Source organism: Camelus dromedarius, chromosome 32 (assembly GCF_036321535.1).
Source record: "Camelus dromedarius isolate mCamDro1 chromosome 32, mCamDro1.pat, whole genome shotgun sequence".
NCBI classification, from domain to species: Eukaryota; Metazoa; Chordata; class Mammalia; order Artiodactyla; family Camelidae; genus Camelus; species Camelus dromedarius.
The window spans coordinates 22,978,935-22,999,320 of NC_087467.1; the positions used below are offsets into that span (position 1 = coordinate 22,978,935).

The 20,386-nt window shown below is 53.1% G+C and overlaps 1 protein-coding gene across 3 annotated transcripts in view; it reads left to right on the plus strand.

The window, feature by feature from the left end:
- GNAL (G protein subunit alpha L) overlaps window positions 1–20,386 on the plus strand; it is a 71,249-nt gene that overhangs the window by 26,475 nt on the left and 24,388 nt on the right. For all 3 annotated transcript variants that reach the window (XM_064481637.1, XM_064481638.1, XM_031439219.2), the window contains one exon: window positions 17,938–18,035. In XM_064481637.1, coding sequence (XP_064337707.1) covers window positions 17,938–18,035 — 98 coding nt within the window. The remainder of the gene's footprint in view (window positions 1–17,937; window positions 18,036–20,386) is intronic.

The window sequence follows — 20,386 nt, forward strand, 5'->3', positions numbered from 1 at the left end:
GAGAGACGTCCCTGACAGTCCGCTGTGCGGAACAGCCCGCAGGAGCGGGGTCACCAGCCCCGTTAGCGCCTCTCCCCAGCTGAGGTCTATGTCCTTCCTCTTCCTCCGCGTCTCAGGTGGACATTTCTGGGATGTAGCGTGAAAGTATCTCCTGATGATATTCTCTTTTTCATTTTTTTGACTTCTTTTCATGTTCTGTTACCTGCACTTACTGTCTGGGACCTGACGCGGAGGACTGGTGCCCAGGCAGGACGCGCTCCGCTGTCCAGGAGTCTGCCTTTGTGGACTGGGCACGTGTTTGCATCCTATTTCGTAAGCCCATCTTCCAGAGAAAACATCTAAAGATTTATGTTCTGTCCCTTTTACTTTAAAAGGGATGTGTTTCTGTCAAATTTAAGCGGTGCTAACTCTGAATCTTTAGATGTTTAAATGCCTATGGGAACCTCTTTGCCTCTTTACAATAAAATATTACAGCTGCAACTTGCAGGACGGGGCCGGCCTCCAAACCGTTTCCACAGTCACTCCAGTGAAGTGGGTGCAGCAGAACGAGCCCAAGATTTAAGGACTGGAATCCGCGCTTGGCCACACACACACTCTCTTAGCCAGCTTGCCTTTGAGTTTTCCCATCTGTAAAATGGGGACAGAGCTTCATGCTTTGTAGGGTGGTTCTGGGGGAATGAATTAGATCCCATGAGAAAGCTTGGTCATTTAAGGAACAGACTGGCCATGAATTATTCCTGCCATTTCTGTTGGCCAAGTTCAGATACTAGAATCAGAAAGGGACTTGAATTACAAGAAAACTTAGCAGGAAACACAATTTGACGTGCGCTTTGCTGCCAGCCCCCTCCCTCTCCGGGAAGGCCTCAGTCACCTGCAGGTGTGGGTGGCTGACGACAGGCGCCCTCCCCCCAAGAGTCTTTTGTTTAGGCCCGGAGCCTGGGGTCACAGGGCTGGTAGTCTACAAGTGAACTTTCCGGTATCCGCCGATGAACGCCTGAAACCCGTCAGTGCTTTTTATGGCTCTTCCAGATTAAAACTTCCCTGGAGGGAAGGTAAGTTTTATTTTTCCCTAAAACGTTTATTCTCACAGGCACCTTTCTGGCATGCCACATCCACAGTCACTGCAAATAAAGCCTTCCCTAACCTCCCACAAAGCTGGGCTCAGACACACCCGACCCCCGAGCCGCCGCTCTGAGCCACTCGGAGGCTCCCGCGTCGCCCAGGCCAGGACGCCCCCCCCAGGACCGAGAGCACCTCATTGCCCTTCACCTTTGAGAAGTGTGGCTCTTCTGAACCTGCCATGCGCCCTGCAGGAGACACGCACATTTCGCGGGGCAGCGCTCCCCTCCCATACACCCCCTCCCCCTCCCCCAGGTCTATTGTTAAAACAGTACTACATCCAGAATGAAGGAAATACAGCGTTTTGTGGGAAAGGAAACATCATATCGCTTCACATAAAGGAAAGAGCCGTTCGTTGTAGACATTTACTTGGCGAATCGCATAATTCTTAAAAAACATCATTTTACGTAAGGAGCAGGCTACTGAGTTCTTTGAAGATAAACCTTGTCTTTTGTGATGTGTATATTATATGTGTACAATTAAAGGGACTGAAATTTGTATTTGGTGAGTCACGTGGACAGGAAATTCTAAGTTGCGCACAACAGAATCATCACAGTGCCCAGTCTTCTTTCCTCCGTCTTTTGAGGAAAACCTAGGTTTCTGGCTCCTGCCAGATGGACAGGGATTATGATGATTTCAAAAGTAAGTTTAATTATTAAGTTAAACTTAATGATATATTTTATTCATCACAATTTGCCCATTGTATTATTTCAACACGTGATTTCTAGATGTCACTGAGCTGTCTGATAATCTTTTTTCTTAATCAGTCTTCAAAATCCGTTGTGCATTTTACACGCCAGCATATCTCAAGGTGAGGAAGCCCCACGCCAGGTGCTCAAAAGCCACCTGTCACTAGTGGGTGCCGCTTCAGCCGGCTGGGGCTGGACCGGAGGGTGGGGACAGAGGAAATAATGGTTTCTGCTTCCGCCGCAGCCTGAGCGTTAGTGACGGTGACAGGTGCAGGCCAGGTGGGAGGGGCTCTTTGTGGGTATTCGCCGTGCCTCTCTGAGCCCGCACTGGTCCCTGGCGTCTAGGCGGCCCTCTGAGCCTGGGTTGCAGTGGAGGGGACGTCCGTCCACTGAGGAGGGGGCCCGGAGCCATGCTCCCGCTCTCAGGGGCCAGGCATGCTCATCTGCCCTCCCAGTGCTGATGAGAACCTCTTGTTCTTCTAGAACCTTCTCTGCCACCCTGTCCTGCCTCCGGGCCAGTGGGTGAGGTGTCCACCGCTTGGCAGGAGCCCTCCTCCGTCTCCCGTGTCGTGTCGCTGGCACGACACTGGGGCTGAGTCCACCCCGTGGCCCCATCCCAAATCTGTAGGTGGCATCACTGACGTCCCCGCCCTCTGTGCACAGCGGGTGTGCCTGCAAGGGTTCGCCTGCCACGCCTCCCCGGAGACGCCCGTCGTGACTGAAAGCGGTGTGTTTTACACGTATTTTCTGGCCGCCTCCTCCCAGAAAGGCCGCACGGTGTGCACGGCGTGAGCAGAGGCAGAGCGCGTCACTTCATCTTTTCATTTTCTTCCATGAATGCGCTTTTTAGAGCATTTAGTAATTCCCTGAAAACATACAAATGAGCGTTTTCCTTCTGAGCCAAGAAGCTGGCTCTAGACTGTGTGTTTAAGAAGACTGTACTGTGACTGAATAGGAGACATGGGGGAAAAGATTCTTTTTCGGCTCAGTGGCGGGGGAGGGGGGCTCGGGGGGAGCCAGTGCCTGAGTCCTGAGCCTTAAAGCAGCTCGCTGAGCGGCCCGGGTGTCCGTGCACGAGGGAGCCAGAGAAGTGGGCGGAGATGAGTAACTCGCGTGTACAGAGAACTCGAGTGCGGACAGGCGGGACGAGCGCCGAGGCATTACTCAGCCACTCCTATTTAAAGCCGGGGGCAGGGGGCAGGGGGCACAGTGGTGCCTGAAGACAGGGTGTTGGAACTTTGTTAGTTTCTCCGAGGCTGGAATCGCTGTGATTCACACTTTCTGTCGATCCCATGCTTAGTCTTGTCCCCTCGCGGCCACTGGGAAGGGGCACCTTCCTTCCCCTGCTTCAGTCCACAAAAGTCTTCTAGACATTTCTTGTTGCCAGGTTCGGCCCAGGGGAATTTGGAAATCAAGTCTAGAGAGGTGAGAGGGACAGAGCCTGGGTAGGGGGACCTGGATTCCGCCCGCTCCCCGGGATGGCATCCCTCGGGACTGTGCCGTGGGCGCACGCAGGGCGGGGGAGGGGGGGGTCTGTTCACCTTGAGCCCCAACAAGTAGAGCAGATGGAAAAGGTCCACTGTAAGCTCTGACAATTCGAGGAAACAAGGATGTTGGGCGGCGTTCAGAGGGGCCAGCGCCCAGGAAGACGGTGCTTCTGCCCTGGCCCGGGCCGGTGAGACTGCGGCGAGCCTCGGTCCCAGGGGCGCCCTGTCCAGCCTTCCCGAGGCTTTTGTTTTTCTCTCTAGCATGTAATTAATTCTCTCAGGTAAAAGAGGTCAGTGCCAGTGAGCTTCCCACCGATTGCATTGTTTTTGGTTTACTCTGTTTTGTTTGCCACGTGTCTTTCCTAAATTGGGTCCTGCCCGTTGTACGTGAGGCCACAGGGGTCGTTCTGACCCGAGACCTGCTTCCGTCCCCGCTCCAGCAGAGTGCAGAGGCCACCTCGGTGCTGAAGGGGTTACCGCGCCAGCCCCCCGGCTCCCGTGTCAGAGCTGTCACCGATGTCTTCACAGATTCCCACCCACCTCCGCCCACTCTCCTGCCGGGCGAGAGACGTTTTAGTTCCTCTCTCAGGGGAGAAAGTTATTAAAGTGAAAGAAAATGAGTGTTCCCCGCTCTCAGGAGACAGAAGAATGGGTTCTGGCCCTCTTCTGTCATCCTGGACCCGTGGGGAGGGCAGCAGAAGCGGGCAGAGCTGACTCAGAATCCGGAGAATGGCGTGTGTCCCGTCCGCCCTCTGAGGGCTTGATTCAGCTTACAGCCCGGTGTCCGTGACTGGTGGGCCGTTTTTACCGTGCGGCGTTTTCGCGTGTTTGGGGGATGTCTGTTCGCGGGGCTGGTGGGAGCCGGGCACCGGCTGGGCCTGGGGAAGGGAGAGGCCCACGGTGGGTTCGACGGCTGTGTCATTGACATGGCCAGTCTCCCACTCCAGCCCCAGACCTGCCTTCTTTCCTGCCTGCTGCCCCGGTGAACTAGTCCTGCTCAGACCCGGGCCCTTCCCGCAGTCAGGCTTCCGCATCAGAAGCAGCCCCGAGAGCTTCTCAGCCCCGGGGTCAACGCCTTATTCCCAAACCAGGCCGCGCCTCAGTCGTATGGGGAGCTTTCAAAGCAGATCACTCGGGCTGCCCTGAGACGTCTGAGTCAGGAGCTCTGGGGGGAAGGCTGCAGGAGTCTGTTCTGGAAGCTCCCGGGGTCGGGTCTCAGCACCGGCCAGGCTGGGCTGCGGCCGTGGGCTTGCAGTGCCCGCAGTGACCCGGTGTGGGTTACGGACAAACGCAAGGCTGCCGTTCACAGTAACGGTTGTGCTTTCCTGTAGCTGTTTTCATAGTTACAGTTCAAGATAAGTCTCGAGTCATTAAGAGTGACTTGACAGGATTTTTGCTTAAGAACAGAATGTGGATGATGGATTAAATGTAAATGGTGGGTTGGAAAGAGGACTGACCGCCGTCCTCAGTCAGACCCCTCTAGCTGGTCGGCCAGCTCCGCGCCGGGTGCCAGGTGTGCCCTCGGCCTGTCCTTCTGCTCCCACCACCCCCCACCAGGCCTGCAGGGACCAAGGGGGGGCTGGAGCGGGTTTGGCCAGAAGCTCTCACTGCAGGCATCGATAGGGGGGCAGGGGGGAGGAGTTGCTTTGCTGGCTGAGAAGGTGGTGGTGGCAGCCCTGGGGTCGTGGGAAATGCTGGGGGGGGGGTCTATGTGTTCCCACGGGGAACGGTGTGGTGGCAGCCCTGGGGTCGTGGGAAATGCTGAGGGGGGGGTCTGTGTGTTCCTACGGGGAGCAATGAGTGATGAAATAGGCTTAGAATGGGGTTAGGGGTTCCAGCCCCGGGAGGTGCTCCAGAGGTAGGGGAGTCCCTCCACGTCCCCTTGCTGAAGACGGTCTGCTGGCCCACTTCCACATCTTCTCACAGCTCCGCCGCTCACCCCACGTGCGGCAGGGTGGGGGGCACCTGCAAAGCACGTTTAGGGGGAAGTCGACAGAGACAGCCGGACCCTGGGTCACACGGTGCGGCTGTGCGCCTCGCGGATCACAAACACAGACCAATCTCCCTGTCTCACTGGGTGTTTCTAAAGCTCCCTGCGTCCACTTCTTTCCTGCTTACGTTTTATGCCCACTTTTTTCTTGGCATTTGTGCCCATGGTTTGGAAACCGTCTCCCGTTGGGAGTTGTACCCATTATTTATGCAAACAGTGCTCATCTGGCTTTGAGGAGGGGCGTGGAGAGTTTAGACCCAGAAGCTCTACGACAGCCTTGTTCTGAGGTGCACCTCCCTCGCCACAGTGTCTCAGAGTAGAAGCCTCAGAGCCTGAGTTCTGTTTGAAGTGAAAGTCCCTGTTCTGCGGGAGGCACAGCACACAGCTGACTGCATGGACGCAGGCTACGCACCTGGAGAGGGGGCGGCTCGCTTGCACCTACACAAACACCGAATCAGCACGCTGTATGCCTGGGACTCACGTACTGTCCTGTGTGGGTCATAGCTGAACCACGTGGACAGTAAATAAGGAAGTCACGAGGAAGGAAAGGCTCAGGTCACTGGTGTGAAAATGAGAAAATTCTGGGAAGCCACGCTCAAGGCCTCCGTGTTCTAGAGATTGCCCGAGGGCCCATGGAAGGTGCTCTTTCTGAAAGTCACAGGACGCCTGGCTGAATCACTGCTGTGCACCTGAAACTGACACTGTAAACCCACTACACTTCCAGAAGAATTAAAAATTCAAAACAATAAGTACCTAGAGACCAGATACACGCAAAGCAAAAATTAAAGTGGGGTCTGGTTTTTCGTGGTGTAAATAGACTTGCTCAAGCCATTCCTCCCAGGAGCGGGATGCCAGGTCTCTTGGGGGGGCTCGAAGCCCTGGGCCCTACCCGCCCTCAACCCCCCCTGCTGGGACTGGGCCCCGAGGGCGTTTGTTCCTGCATTGCAACTCCCTAACATCCCACGCTGACGCCACCAAGACCTCAGAGGGGCTTGTTTACCAGCGAGCGTGGATCCACCCTGCAGTGTAGACGCACCCTGATGCCGGGCTGGGGGAGGGTGCGATACGTGCCCCCTCTCCCTGCCTTTGCTCTGGATCTCTGAGACCCCTGATGTCTGAGACCCTCGGGTGTTTAATCTCATGTAAAATTCTGTGGTTTGCAGCCGTTGATTTTCCTATCAAACCTGTTTCAGTACTTAGACAAAGAGAAAAGCTTCTGCTCAGAAGCGACAGAGCAGACGCCCTGACTGGGGAAGGAAGGCGCTCCTGGAAGCCGTCCCTCCAGCCCCTGCAGTCCCGGGCAGGGGGGCTCCGTGCGGCGGAGCCTGTGGGCTCAGGGCCGTGGCCGGGGCCCTGGTGAAGGCCGCCGGGGAGGTGGCGCTGCGGCTCTCAGGAGAGCTGCTGGCACTGGAGCGAAACCAGTGCGTGCTTTCCTGTTGTCACAGCAGAACGGGCTTCCTTGTCGGGCCGAGAGACACCCAGCGGGAGGGGAGACCAGAGGGACCCTGTCTGCCTTCTCAACAGAAGGCTGATCATCAAGAGATCACACTTGTTTGTTTGAAAGAAATGAGCTGATTTCTCTCCTGGGTGTTTTTCTGGGTAAAACATTTTAAAAGCGGGGGAGGGCAGAGCTCAGTGGTAGAGCACGTGCTTAGCATGCAAGAGGTCCTGGGTTCAGTCCTCAGTCCCTCTGCTAAAAAAACTGAAATAAATAAATAAACCTAACCCCCCCCAAAAAAAAAACCACGAACATTTTAAAAGCTTTCAAGAAGAAAAAAAAAAAACCCTGCAACCAACTCCACACAATGGAAATAAGATACTCTGCCCATGTAGCATCCCCTCCCCCAGGAAAGCCAGCCTCCTGGTGCATGCGGTGCGTTTAGGGAAGACACTGGTAGACGGGAAGCAGCCTGGCTTGGTGGCGTCAGCCTGGACTCGGCTGTGGCAGCCGAGGGCACTGGGGGGCTTTCCACTCCGTGAGGTCTAGTGACGAGGACGCAGAGGAGAGCGAGACAGAGGACTGTAGACTCAGTCGCTTCCCGTGTCCACGTCTGCCCTGCTCCGGGGTGCAGGGTCTCACCGGTGCCTCCACCGCAACCCCACCAGCCTCACCTTAGGGCCCTGGTGTCATGTCTCCACCCAAGAAGTTAAGCTGGTCTGTCCGAGGCTCCTTCATCGCTCACATCCTGCTGATCCTCCTCTGGAGACCTTCCCAGCTTGTCTGAAGCTGGGTGATGTCTCCCCCTTCCCCAGGTCCCTGCAGCTTTACTTCCTGTGGCTTCCCAGGTGGCACTCTGGTGTCAGTCCTCGTCCCATCCAGTCCTTACCGCCCTTCACTGTCCCCTAATTATTTGGTAAATCTCAGCCATGGTCTCCCTACGTAAAGCAGTAATTTCTTGAGACCAGCAATCGTGGCTTATACTGGTGGCCCCTCTCTCCAGCGCCTCACCCTGTGCTGGGAGCATAACCTGCAGAATTTCACACTCCTTGAGGACAGGGACGACGTCCCCCTTACCCACTGTGGTCACCTTAGCTCTGGACACAGTGCCTAGCGCAGAGCTGGAACTCAGTGAGTCCCTTTTGAACAATTGGTTGGTTATTGGCACTTGGGGCATATGTAGCATTGACGACAGGTTTTGAGGGAGAAGGTCCTCCTTTTTTTTAAATGTCTAAGAAACTACCATTATGATGACATGGTGAAACTTTCATGTGAGATTCTTCCTGTCCCATTTGTGGAAAGAGGGCACTGCAAACATTTTCATAAGATTAGGCATGTTTATGTAATATGGCCTCATTATAGCATTGAAATGTGTCATTTTGCAACCAAAATTCCTGTGAATTTGAGAAATAATCTAGATTGAACTGACTCTCTGACTCTATAAATAACCTCATACCCTACACAAAACTTAATCCGAAATGGATCGATGACCTGAATTTGAGTTAAAACTGAAATGCTGAGGAGAAAGTAAAGGATTAGGTCTTCATGACCTTGGATTTGGTGGTGATTTCTTGGATTTGACACCAAAACCTCAGGCAACAAAAGAAAAAGTAAATACATTGGACTTGATCAAAACTTAAATTGTTTGTGCATCAAAGGAACCCACAGAATGGGAGAAATATTTGCTAATAATATATCTGATAAGGGTCTAATATCCAGAATATGTAAAGAACTCTTCCAGCTCAGCAACAAAAAGGACAAACAGCTCAATTTAAACATGAGCAAAGGACTTGAACAGACATTTCTCCAAAGAAGACATTCAGGTGGTCAGGACGCACATGAGAAAACGCCCACCGTCATTAGCTCTGCAGATCAAGACCACAGAGAGACACAGTGTCACAGCTACTAGGATCGCTACCATTTTTTTAAAAAAACCCGAAAATACCAAGTGTGGTGAGGACGTGGAGAAATTAGACCCTCATGTACTGCTGGGGGGAACGTAAACAGGTTGGCAGTTTGCCACCCTGGACCCTCTTTGACTGGCTGGTTTCACTCACCGTCACGTGCTCCAGGCCCACCCACGCTGCAGCCTGTCTCAGAATGTCCTCCTTTTGGGGGCTGAATGCTGTTCCGCCCTGTGGGTAGACCACTTTGGTTCTCCACGTGTCCGTCGATGGACACTGGGTTGTTAGCATTAGACTGCTGAGCCCACTTGTGATGTGTCTGACTTAACGTTCTCCAGGAGTCACCAGCTCCTGTGCTGAGAAGACTTGGGAGGAAGAGGGACACAGAGGTGGGGTGGCGGTCTGTGACCACGCCTGCTGGTCCCAGGTGATGGCTTCAGCCAGGAACGTAGGTTGACCGCGGGAGAGGAGGCAGACCAGGAAACCGAGAGCACGTGGTCCGGGGGAGGGCGTGGCCAGCTGTGTCCGATGCTGCAGTGAGCGGGGCATCAGGACGGGAACAGGGACCCGCCCCCGAACCCAGCAGCCTGGAGACCTCGCCCTGCATCAGGGCCCGCAGGAGGAGCCCCTGCTTCCTTGCCAGCCCTGCCTCCTATTGTTAAACTGTTATTAACTCTCTTTGCTCTTACTGTCCCCTCACAAGTCCTGCCCATCCCCGGCCCTCGAGAGTCTGTGCAGATCAGGGACTGGCAGCTCCGGGTGAGTCCGCGGTGGGGGAGGAATGACCCCCACCCCACCCCAGACACCCGCTTGGTCACTTCAGTTCAAAGGAGAAGAATCCTTTCACTGGTCTCCGCTGTTTCTGCTCGTCATGGCCAGAGTGAGCTTAGGAGACAGGTGGGTGGCCCGGGAGGCCCAGGGGGAGGACTCCCTGTTTATGGGAAATGTCACAGGAACTCGGGTCCCTCTGTGCTCGGGCTTAAGTCACAAACGCACTCACGTGCTGGGTGGCATCCACCTCTTGGGACATCTGCACGCCGTCCCCGTCCTCTAGGATAAATGAGCACTTAATAAAGTGACGAAACGCTGAGAGGAAGTCAGTGTTTGAATCAGAAATTCCAGCTAGTAACTCTTGACAGGTGGTTCCAGATGTCTCTCTCGGGAAAGGTGACCCTCTGCTAGGTATGTGCCCAGGAGAGTTAAAAACAGACATTTACACAGATACGTGAATGAGCGTCCACAGCAGCACCGTTCACAGTCCCCGGAAAGGCCAGCAACCCAACCCCGTCAGAGGACGGGTGGTTGGTCCATGCGGCCAGATCTCATGTGGCCGCAAGAATGAATGAAGCACCGACACCCACTACACGTGGATGAGCCTCGAGAAGATTGTGCTCAGGGAAGGAAGCCGCACAAAAGGCCACATGCCGTGTGACTTCGATGAAGTGTCCGGAGGGCGCTGGGAGTGAGACGCGATGCTTGAGGTTTCTTTGGGGGGTGACAGGAGTGTTCTGAAGGCGACGGTGGTGACGGTTGCACAGCTCTCAGAATCCACCAAAAGCCACTGAACGGCACGCTTTAAACAGGTGACCTGTGTGGTGAATGAACTGTATCTAGTCGAACGGTGACGGAAGAAACGGAAAGAGGGAAAATGGAAAACTTGAAGTCAAGAGAGCCCGGAGGGGAAGGGACGGTGCGGCCGGCTGAGCGCGGGGGTGGAGTATCGAGGCGTGAGGGCGGTGCTCTTCCCCCGCACTTCCGCCGGGCCTCGCAGCCGCTGCGGGATCACAGAGGTGGCAGCACCTTTGAAACCTGTTATTCCAGGGAAGCGTGGATCCCCTAATACCCCCAGCGAACGTGCCCGCAGGGGCCGTGCTTCCTCGTGGCCCTCGGTTACGTCTCGGCAGGTGCACGTCCCCACCGAGGACACCACCAGCTAAGTTTCAGGTATTGGGTCCATGCAGCGGCCCCTTAGCAATTCGGGGCTCGTCAGCCTGAGCGCCCTGGCTTCATCCCCACCCCCAGCTGCCCTGCAGGCCGAGCTGGGGGTGCCCCAGGCACCCCCCACCCAACTCCCCGTGCCGGGACTTGGAGGCTGGCTTACAGCACCAGTCATCCAGGCAGGTGTCGGCGTGGTTGGCCTTGTTCCTCGTAAGCAGCGCAGTTCTGTTTGCCTCCCTCCCCGTCAGTAAGTGCAGGAGTCCCGGGGCCTTTCTGGAGGGCCTGGGAGCCAGGGGCGAGCCCAGGATTGGAAGCTCGGGTACCGCTCTGCACCTATGGCAGCGCCCACGGGGCTCCAGTCCCTGGTGTCTGCTCTCTGCCGCCACAACCCACCTCGTGCAGGTGACCGGAGTTGGTCCCTCTCCCCCTGTCCCTAGCCCCACGCGTTCTCCCTCCACCCGGCGCCTGGGCTCTGTAGCTCCTTCCGGAATTCAGTTCTCAATCCTGCACAGGACACCCATTCCCTCGCCACGTGTGTCCTTCCGGGCCTGTTGGAACCAGGCCAGCCTTGCCCAGTCCTTCCAGAGCTGCCATACCGGGTCCCCGCACCATCCCTGTGTCCCAAGCCAAAGGACTCTCCAGACCCTCACCCCTGACCAGCCTGTCACATGGTCGGTCCTTGAGCTCTCAGCTGCCCTTAGACCGGTTGGCCCTCCCTGATGCCACCCCATGCCACTTTGGATTTTGTCTGTCCTGCCCCCACCTGTCACACCTCCGTGTCCTCACCCACCACCTCCACCCTTCCGCCCAGGACTCATCACTGTGGCCTGCGGGCCAGCCTCTGCCCAGAACAGTTCTGTCCTGGGGAACAGGGCACAGTGGTCGGAGTTAAGAAGGCCCTGGCTGGGATGTGAGCCCAGACACTCAGATCCCCAGATCTAAGCTCAAACCATAAATTCTGTCCTGGGATTCCTCGCTAGGCACCTCCAGTGTGTTTTACACTAAAATTTTCCCAAAGAAATACGCATCTAATTCTACAGCCGTTGTCAGTGGGAATATAGCAAACCCGCTTTCACGGACATTTGCTGTAAATCTAACCTATTCCTGAAAAGAGGGCCTCCTCCCTCCATTTTGCCTTTATTTGCACATAAAACAGACAAGACCCAGAGTGACTAAGAGGACCGAGAATAATACCTTTGAGTGTTACATAATCAGACTTGACATGCCGCGAGAACTTTTGTCAGGCAACTTGACAGAGGCTGTCTGGAAGCAAAGGCTAAAGTCGTGATTCTTTGAGCCTCTTATCCCTAATAAAAATACCTAATTGTTTTATTTCTGTTCCCACACAAATAAGTTTCTCCTGTGAGTCTCTTTTGCACGCACCCAGTGCACAGTTCTGTCAGAGAACTAGGGTTTTAAAGAGAGAATCTTAGGTATGAGAGTGGGAGTATTGTGAAAGAGAAAATCAAAAGCTAAGGCATTAATTTTGTGGAGAAGAGACACTTAAGGAAAACTATATGTCCCCATCGCAATGGGGTAGATTTATTTAAGGGTCGTGGATCTGATTACTAAAACTTTATACTTATCCATTGTTTTCTGAGACTATCACTTGGAGGTAAAAGGCGGAGTCCCTAGGCAGACCTTCCTGGATCTTTGAACATATTTTTTAAAACCTAGGTGTAAGAGCAGCGGAACCCATGCAGGCTGGCCCGGGGGGGGGGGGGGTGCAGGGAGGGCCCCTTGGCTCAGTCTGCCTGCCCCCGCTCTGTGGGACCACAGGGAATTCTGATTCTGCCCCAGGCCTTATGGATCTTGTTTTAGGGAGAAAAGAGAGAGAGGTCAGAACTACGTAGTTAACTATTTCTGTGCTCAGCTATACGGGAAGGAATTTAAAGCCGGGAAGAACTAATACATGAAAGGAACAAGGTTGCAGGATACAGGTTCAAAGACAGAAATCAACTGCTTTCCTAAGTACTAAGAATGAAAACTTGCAAAAAAAGAAATTTTAGGAACATGTACCTTCAAAATAACATTCAAAAAAATTACTTAGGAAAAACAATCTAACAAACAATATGAAAGATGTGTACACTGAGAACGAGCAAGCATTATTGAGAGAATTTAAACGACATAAATTAATAGATATACCATGTTCATGGATTGGAGAACTCATTGTTGTTAAGATGGTACTTCTCCCCAAAGTAACCCTGAGACTCAATGCAATTCCAACCAAAATACCAGCAGGCTTCTCCATAGAAATTGACAAGCCAGTTCTCAGATGTATGTGGAAATTCAGAAGACCACGAATGGTCAGAATGATGCTGAAAAACAACAAAGTTGGAGGATTTAACATCCAACTTTAAGACTGACTCCAGAGCTGCAGGAATCGGGACAGATGGAGTCGGCACAAGGATGGACGTGCAGGTCAGTGAACAGAGTCACGTCCAGGAGCAGACCCACGTGTATATGGTCAGCTTCAGCCAAGGCACTGAGGCAGTCAGTGGAGAGAGGGTGGTCTTCTCAGTACGTGTGCCGGGGAGGCTGGATATCCATGTGGAAAAAAGTGAAAGCTGGCTCTTCCCTCTCGTTGACCCCAGAATTAACGCAGATGGATCACAGACCTAAAGGTAACAGCTAAAAATGTAGAACTTTAAGAAAACTTGAAGGAAAACCTTATCACTTTGGGTTAGGCAGAGATTCCTTAGAACACAAAAAAGCATAAAAGTGAAAAGGAAAAATTACTTAAATGCACATCATCAAAATTAATAGCTTTGCTCATCAAAACATGCTTGGGAAGATTAAAATACAAGCCACATTTTGGGAGAAAGTATTTGCAAAACCTGTAACTGACAAAGGTTTGAATCCACACAATCTTTTAAAATCTCTGACTCTTAAAAATTAAAACTTAAGAAGACATACAACCCGGTTTTTCATGGGAAAAATACTTCAACAGACACTTCCAAAAGAAGACATGCAAGCAGCCAACAGTCACATGAAAAGATGCGTGACATCACTGGCCAGCAGGGAAGCTGGATGCCACTGTACACCCTTGGGAGTCATTAAAATTAAAGGACTGACAAAACCAAGTATTGGTGAGGTTTGGAGGAACAAGAACCCCTAGACCTCACTGTTGATGATGGGAATGCAACGGCCACTTTGGAAAACAATTTAGTAGCTTTTTAAAGTTAAACATGCACCTGCCGTGTAACCCAGCAATTCCACTCCTGGGTATTGAGCCAAAAGAGATGAAAACGAAAGTCCGTACAAAGCCTGGCACGCAGATATTCCCAGCAGCGTCACTCATAACGGCCCCAAACCAGAAGTAACCCACACATCCACCCACTGGCGAATGATGCACAAAAGGTGCTCGGTCCACACAACGGAGTAGAACTCAGCAATTGTTTTCAGAAGCTGCTAATCCACAGAACGAAATGGGCGAGTGTCAGAAATACCACATAAGTGAAAGCAGCCAGACACAAAGCGCTGCATGACTTCATTCATGTGCAATTTCTAGAAAAGGCAAAACTCTAGAGACCTAGCGAAGTGGACTGACAGCTGCCCGAGGTGGGGGAGGGGCCAGGGGGAGGTGTTCCACCACTTGGCTGTGTTGGTGGGTGCGTGGCTGGATAAATAAATGGGTGAATTTTCTGGCACATGAAATACACCCCAAAAAGCTGTCAGAAACGATTCTAAGAGAAAAGTGGGCAGTCCTGAGAGGGGAAATAGACGAGGCTGGTGTGTGCTGTAGGCTTCGTTGGCCCCCTCTGGCCTCCAGCCGCAGGGAACTCCCCTCGGCAGGGGAGGAGGAGGCCGGCCCCATCCCGAGCCTGCGTGTGAGTCCAGGGTGATCGCTTCCTGGTCCAGCGAGCGCGAGCAGCCATAAAGGACGCGGGGTCCTTCTCATCTTGCCGTCTGTAACACGGGGGCTAAATCACCTACGGGGCCGGGTATCAGAGTCTGATGGGACCTTGGCTGGGAGACCCTCGGGACATTGCCTGGGACACACGGGGCCCTCGGGAGAGGCCAGGAGCGAGCCCCGCTTCACGTGTGGTTGCTTGCTGTGGTTGTCACCCCCGGAGCCGTGCTTCGCGCCTGGAAAGACTCCTGACGACTGTCTGTAGTTCGTTTGGGTTTTTTGGCACAGGTTCTGAAAGCTGTCCCTGACTAGAGTTTTCAGCACACCATATTTACATTAGACCTGAGGGTGGACAGAGATTATGAACAACAAAATCCTAGTGCTAACTAGATCCCGCACAGACTTTCCCCTTGATATCCACCAGATAAAAAGGAATGGCGGAAACCTCCGAGAGCCTTCTGCTCTCTGAGGGATTCAGTTCCGTAGGTGCGTTTTTAATGGGTCAGACCGAAACTTGAGCTTCAGAAAATTCCATCTAAGTGGCTACTCGTGTAACCGAAACCGCCTGTTTATTTCTAAGCCCATTGGATGAGGGTGGTGGCCCTTGTTCAGGAAGTTACCGTGGAAGGTTCCACTAATATTTACTTTTGCTTCAACTGGTTCCTAGTGCCACTCACAAAGTTGTAATGCAAGTTAATAAAAACACTGAAAAGCACAGCAGAATGAGGCTGGGGCAGGAAAGTAAGTTACGTGGGAGCAGAATTGAGGTCAGTACCCAGAGTGTAGAACCCACCCCCAAGCCAGACTTCCAGGGTCCCGAGCAGTCAGCTCAGTGACGTAAGTGGAAAAGACGTCACAGGGCCCACAGGATGAAAAATTCAAAATAAAACTTAAAAAGCAGTTGCTTGAGAAATGCAAAACACCTTCCTGATACTAAAGTTAAACAGGAATGTCTTCCAGAAGTCATCCTAGGAAGAACATGGAGCATAGGGAATACCATTTTTTCGCTCAACTCAGTGACGGTTTCCAGCAGCCTCAGGACAGGGCAGCTCGTGGGCAGGGAGCTCCACCTGAGACCTGGGTGCCGTGCAAACCACTGGACAGCATCCATTTCATGAGCTGAGAAATATTATGCTTTTGATTTTATTTCAGAAAGGAAAAATGGAAGGGAGGGTAGAGCTCAGGGCTGGAGTGTGTGCCTAGCCTGCACGAGGTCCTGGGTTCAGTCCCCGGCACCAACGTTTAAAAATAAATAAATAAGCCTAATTACCTCCCCGCCAAAGAAGTAAATTAAGTTAAATAAAATTGAAAAAAAAAGCAGTCCTTTGTGGAATTCAACTCAGGCTGTGACCTCAGGCTGGGGAGGCTTTAAAAAAAAATTAAAAATTTATCCTAAGTGTCAGTATAGCCAGAGTTGTTTTATTGTATTCTATTCGCAGAGAAATCATGCAGGAGTTTTTTTACGTTTCTTACTGTCATGCCTTTATTTCTATTCTAAAGCAGTTGTAAGGAATTTAAAAGCAAGAACAAAACAAAACAAAACATTGTGTCTCCTGAGAACTCCAGGCTGGCTCTGAGCGCCCTTTACATCTGCAGGAAGGTTTGAACAACAGAACCAGAGGGAAAGTGCTTTAATATAAAAAGGACGAGCTAGTATTTAATTTTTTAAATTTTAGTTTAAATTTTGATTTAAAAATCAAAAATATGCTGTAAAAATGTAGAGCCTTGCTTTTCGAAGGTAGGTTTGGTCTGGTGTCATTACAACTTTTACTTTCTGTAACACAACGCAGACTCCTTGCGTAAGAGTAACGTTCGTGTCCGTGTATCGCAGTGGCTGAAATGCATGGCGATCCCAGGGTGACCCCCTCCTCAGCGGTACAGGGGAGCTTGCGAGACGTCACTCAGGACTTTTCTTTGTACGCCCTCCACGTCGCGGCAGTCTTGGATGTCAGAACCTTCACTGGGACTAACCCTTTCCTTTCAGACACACGCACGCACGCACACAACACTGAAATTATTTTTATTTAGTGTTATCCATCTCCGTTGCTAATGGAGGCAGACTAAAATTATTCCTCGTATTTATTTCCCAGTTCTTTTAGCAAGCCTATGCAAATTCTAGCCAGGCTCGGGCCGAGTGCTGAGCTCCAGCTAGAGAAGCTGTCCTGGCTGACTGGGCAGTTAAGATTTCACCTGATCATTTCTTTACTTGCGTGTGTATCTTTGTTTGAGACAATGGTATGGTGGCTGTGACTTTTAAAAAGCGTTTATCATTTAGAAACATGTTGAAATAAAACAGTGTGGTGTCAGCTGCTGTAAAATAACGAAGGCGAGAGACAAGGGCATGAGGTTCAGTTAAAAGAAAATGGTCAAAAGAAAAGAAATGGCCCTGCCTTGCTAAACGTGGAAGCCACCCCGTGAGTCCCGGGCAGGGGCAGTTACCTCTCTGCTCCTGCAAATGTCATGTTTTCCCGAATGAAAAGCAAGCAAGCGCAGCCGCGTCCCGGGAAATCCCCACGAAGGTCTGAGAACTCCTCATCGGTACTCACAGTTCCTTTTTCCTTTTTTCAGAGAAGCCCCCCCACTTATACAAGCATCAGGCCCCACAGTACTTGGGTCCATCCTTAGAAGGAATCGTGAGTCTCTAAGAAAAGCGCCAACTCCAGTTTCTTTCCCGGCAAAGTCTCCTCTGATTCTTGGGAGGGGGCATCGGCTGTTTCCTGGAGGGGGCACCCCAGACCCCTCCGCGCAGACCAGGGATAGAAGCGGGTGCTTCCCGGGGTGGGAAGGGGTGTACGTCCTCTGACAAAGCGCTTTGTGAAAACATACGTCACTTCTTCTCTGTTTAGCCGCTAAGGTAGAGTCATCTGCTGCCACAGCACTGTGACGCTGATTTGGGTAATTTTGGGAGTGTGCCTTCATCAAGCCACCTTTACAGAGATGGGTGAGTTCCCTTTTCAAAGGCTGCTGGGGCCGCACTGGATGGAGCTGAGCACCGTGTGCAAACCAAAATCCTGGCTCGCACTTAGTTTCTAAACTCTTCGCAGCAAATCACTATCCCTAACGAGTGTAGTTTTGAAGGTTTCTTTCTTGTGTTCTTAGCGCTTCTGGGCCAGATTTGTCAACATGTCTATTCATAATCACGGCTCACCTAGAAAATGTAAAAGACAGTGGCCAAGACGGAACTGAGTGTGTAACAAGTGTGTGTATTCACGGCTGAGGCGTCCGTTCTGCCAGTTGAGTTGCTGAGCACCGAGAAGTCTAGATTCCTACTTGTGTTTACAGTTGACCCCTGTCATTAACCTATGAGCTGTCGTTTCATTCTGGAGAACTTCCTGGCATGACAGGAGTGAGCAGTCGGTCGAGCGATGAGATGCAGGCCTGGCACCGTGTGGAGGGCGACCTCCACCAAGAAGAGGATTCACATGTTCCCTGCAGATTTTTGGCAGCTTCCTTGTACATTTAACTTTCAGGAGATGGAAACACACGTGTGTTCTTAGTTGTCACTTTTTCACATTTCAGGAATTCTTCGATCACGTGAAGAAACTGTGGGATGACGAAGGCGTGAAGGCGTGCTTTGAGAGGTCCAACGAGTACCAGCTCATCGACTGCGCTCAGTAGTGAGTCTGCCCCCGACCCCGGCAGGGGCCGCGCCCTGCCTGTGCCGCCCCCCCGGATTCCCGAAGTTTCCTGGGTGCGGGGAACGAACAGGGAGCAGCTCCCGAGAGAAATAACTTTCAGAGTGAGACGTGTCTCGTAGAGGGGAGCCGAGAGCCCAGCAGCGGTCCTTCTCGGGGAGGACCCGGAAACGGCTGTGCCCGGTGCACCCGGGTCTCTGTTTGCAGGCCTGTTCGTGGTTTGCCTTCTGCAGAGTTCCAGGTGTATTTGTAAATTGCGGTGAACTTAGGTGTTCGTTGTTATTTTTTATTTGGGAGCAGGGGCTTTCAAGTTACAATTTAAAATAATAGCAACATCTCCAGTCAAGCCAAGCTCTTGCTTGAAGCAATGAGGCCAGCCCACACGCAAGGCAGCCTAGAGCCCCAGCGCACCCTAGCACGTTGCAGTACTTGCACACGCCACATACATCCACGTGCTGCATTAACATAATAGCAAGCGTCTGATGAAAACCTGAGAGACGAGAAGTAAGGACAGGGCTCTGGTGCCTAGGCCGGTGCAGGTTTTCCGTGAAACGCCCGCTTTCCTGTTTCCTCTTGCCGTCTTGGACTCCATCTCACCCCTGTGAGAGAGCAGCGGTCCCCAGAGAAATGTTCGTGGGGCGTTCTCCCTGTGTTTGCTCTACTGGCAGCAATAGCCGTAGTTAAGTCCACGTCGTACGTGACTCTTCAGGCAGCAAGAAATAAGCTATTTTACACCCTAAGTCTGTAAACCCCAAACGGTCCCACTCGTGGAAGAGGCTCCGCGCGCGTCAGACCCGGGCTTCGTGACGCTGGGAGGCAGGTCTGCAGTGCGGGGGGCTGACGCTGCGCCGCAATGCTGACTGCAGGTGGGGGCACTGGTGGCCCCCGGCCCTTGCTCATTAGGGGGGCTCAGGCTCCGTTGCCTGTGACAGGCGAGGACCCGAGTGGGATGGGGTAGGGGTCCCAGGCGTGTCCCCAGCACTGACAGGTGGGAGAGGTCAGTGGCTGAAGCCCCACCGGGGAACCTGGCTTTTCCTCCAAAGGCAGCCTGTGGTTGTGGGCTGGAAGGGGGAGTTGTCGGGGTCACTGTGGCTCTGCGTGGAGGGTGAGTGGAGGCGGCAGGACCCGTGGGTGCAGTGGCGGCCGTGGAGGTGAGCCGTGGGGACACAGGGACACGGGTGGTAAGTGGGGTGAGGGAGGTGGAGGAGAGGGGTCAAGGGTGACGAGGGGGTACGTCACGGTGCTGTCGAGTGAGGCTGGAACCCAGGAGACGGTGTTGACAGGAGGACAGAGGAAGAGACCAAGCTCTGGTGCGGAGAAGCCGAGTTGAGCTGACAGGGGTCGCTGAGAGGGGTCAAGCAGTTGGATGTGGGAGCCGGGAGCTCAGACACAGTGGCGACACAGGTGTGGATGGTACCCGCCCAGTGATGGGATGGAGCCTTGAGATGTGGGAACACAGCAGGCGGGAGGAGAGGGAGAAGAGGGCGCCGAGCCCGGACCCTCAGCCCCAGGAGGCGGTTTCAGGAGCAGTGTGTGGGGAGGGAGCCCTGCGGAGGGGGCAAGAGGCCCTCTGGGCCCAGGTGGTCTTGGGAGGACTCGACCTCCCCTCCTCCTCTCCACGGCCCAGGACTGGCCACAGCCCCTCAGCCCGCAGGCCCCGGGGAGCTGCGGCCGAGACGCGCCCCGACCTGCCCCACACACCCCGATGACCACCGAGCGCCTCGGCGATCCTCCCCTAAAGACACCCTTTACTAAGAAGAGTCTAATTAACCAGAACAGCGTTTGGAGGTGGGCAGGTGTAGCTCCAGGGTAGAGTGCGTGCTTAGCAGGCACAAGGTCCTGGGTTCCGTCCCTAGTACCGCCATTAAAACAAACAGATAAATGAATAGAAACTGCCACTTTAAAAAAAAAATTTTAAAGATAAATTTTTTTTAAAAAAAGGGATTTTTCAGAGCTGGAGTCTCTGAAGCAACTCTTGAGTCAGAAGCACCAGCCCTCCTGTTCCTGCTGCCAGGCGCTACCACCTCTCACCCCTGTCGCTGCCCAGCCGGCTGCTCCGTAATCCGCAGGCCAGACCCAGGGAAACGGGGCGGATGGGTTTGCTAACAGCCAGGCAGCCTGGTCCCCATCCAGCCTTGTCCCCGCCACACGGCACAGTCAGCGGCCCCTCTGCATCCCTGAGCAGGGGCTGCGGGGAGGGCGTGGGCACTGCCCGGTCCAACGCCACCGCTGAGCTGGCTGGAGGAGCGTGGGAACAGTCACTATTGTGAGCTTTATGTGTTGCGCTTTTGGTAAAAATGAGTGTCTCTGAGGCATCAAACAAGCTGAGCACA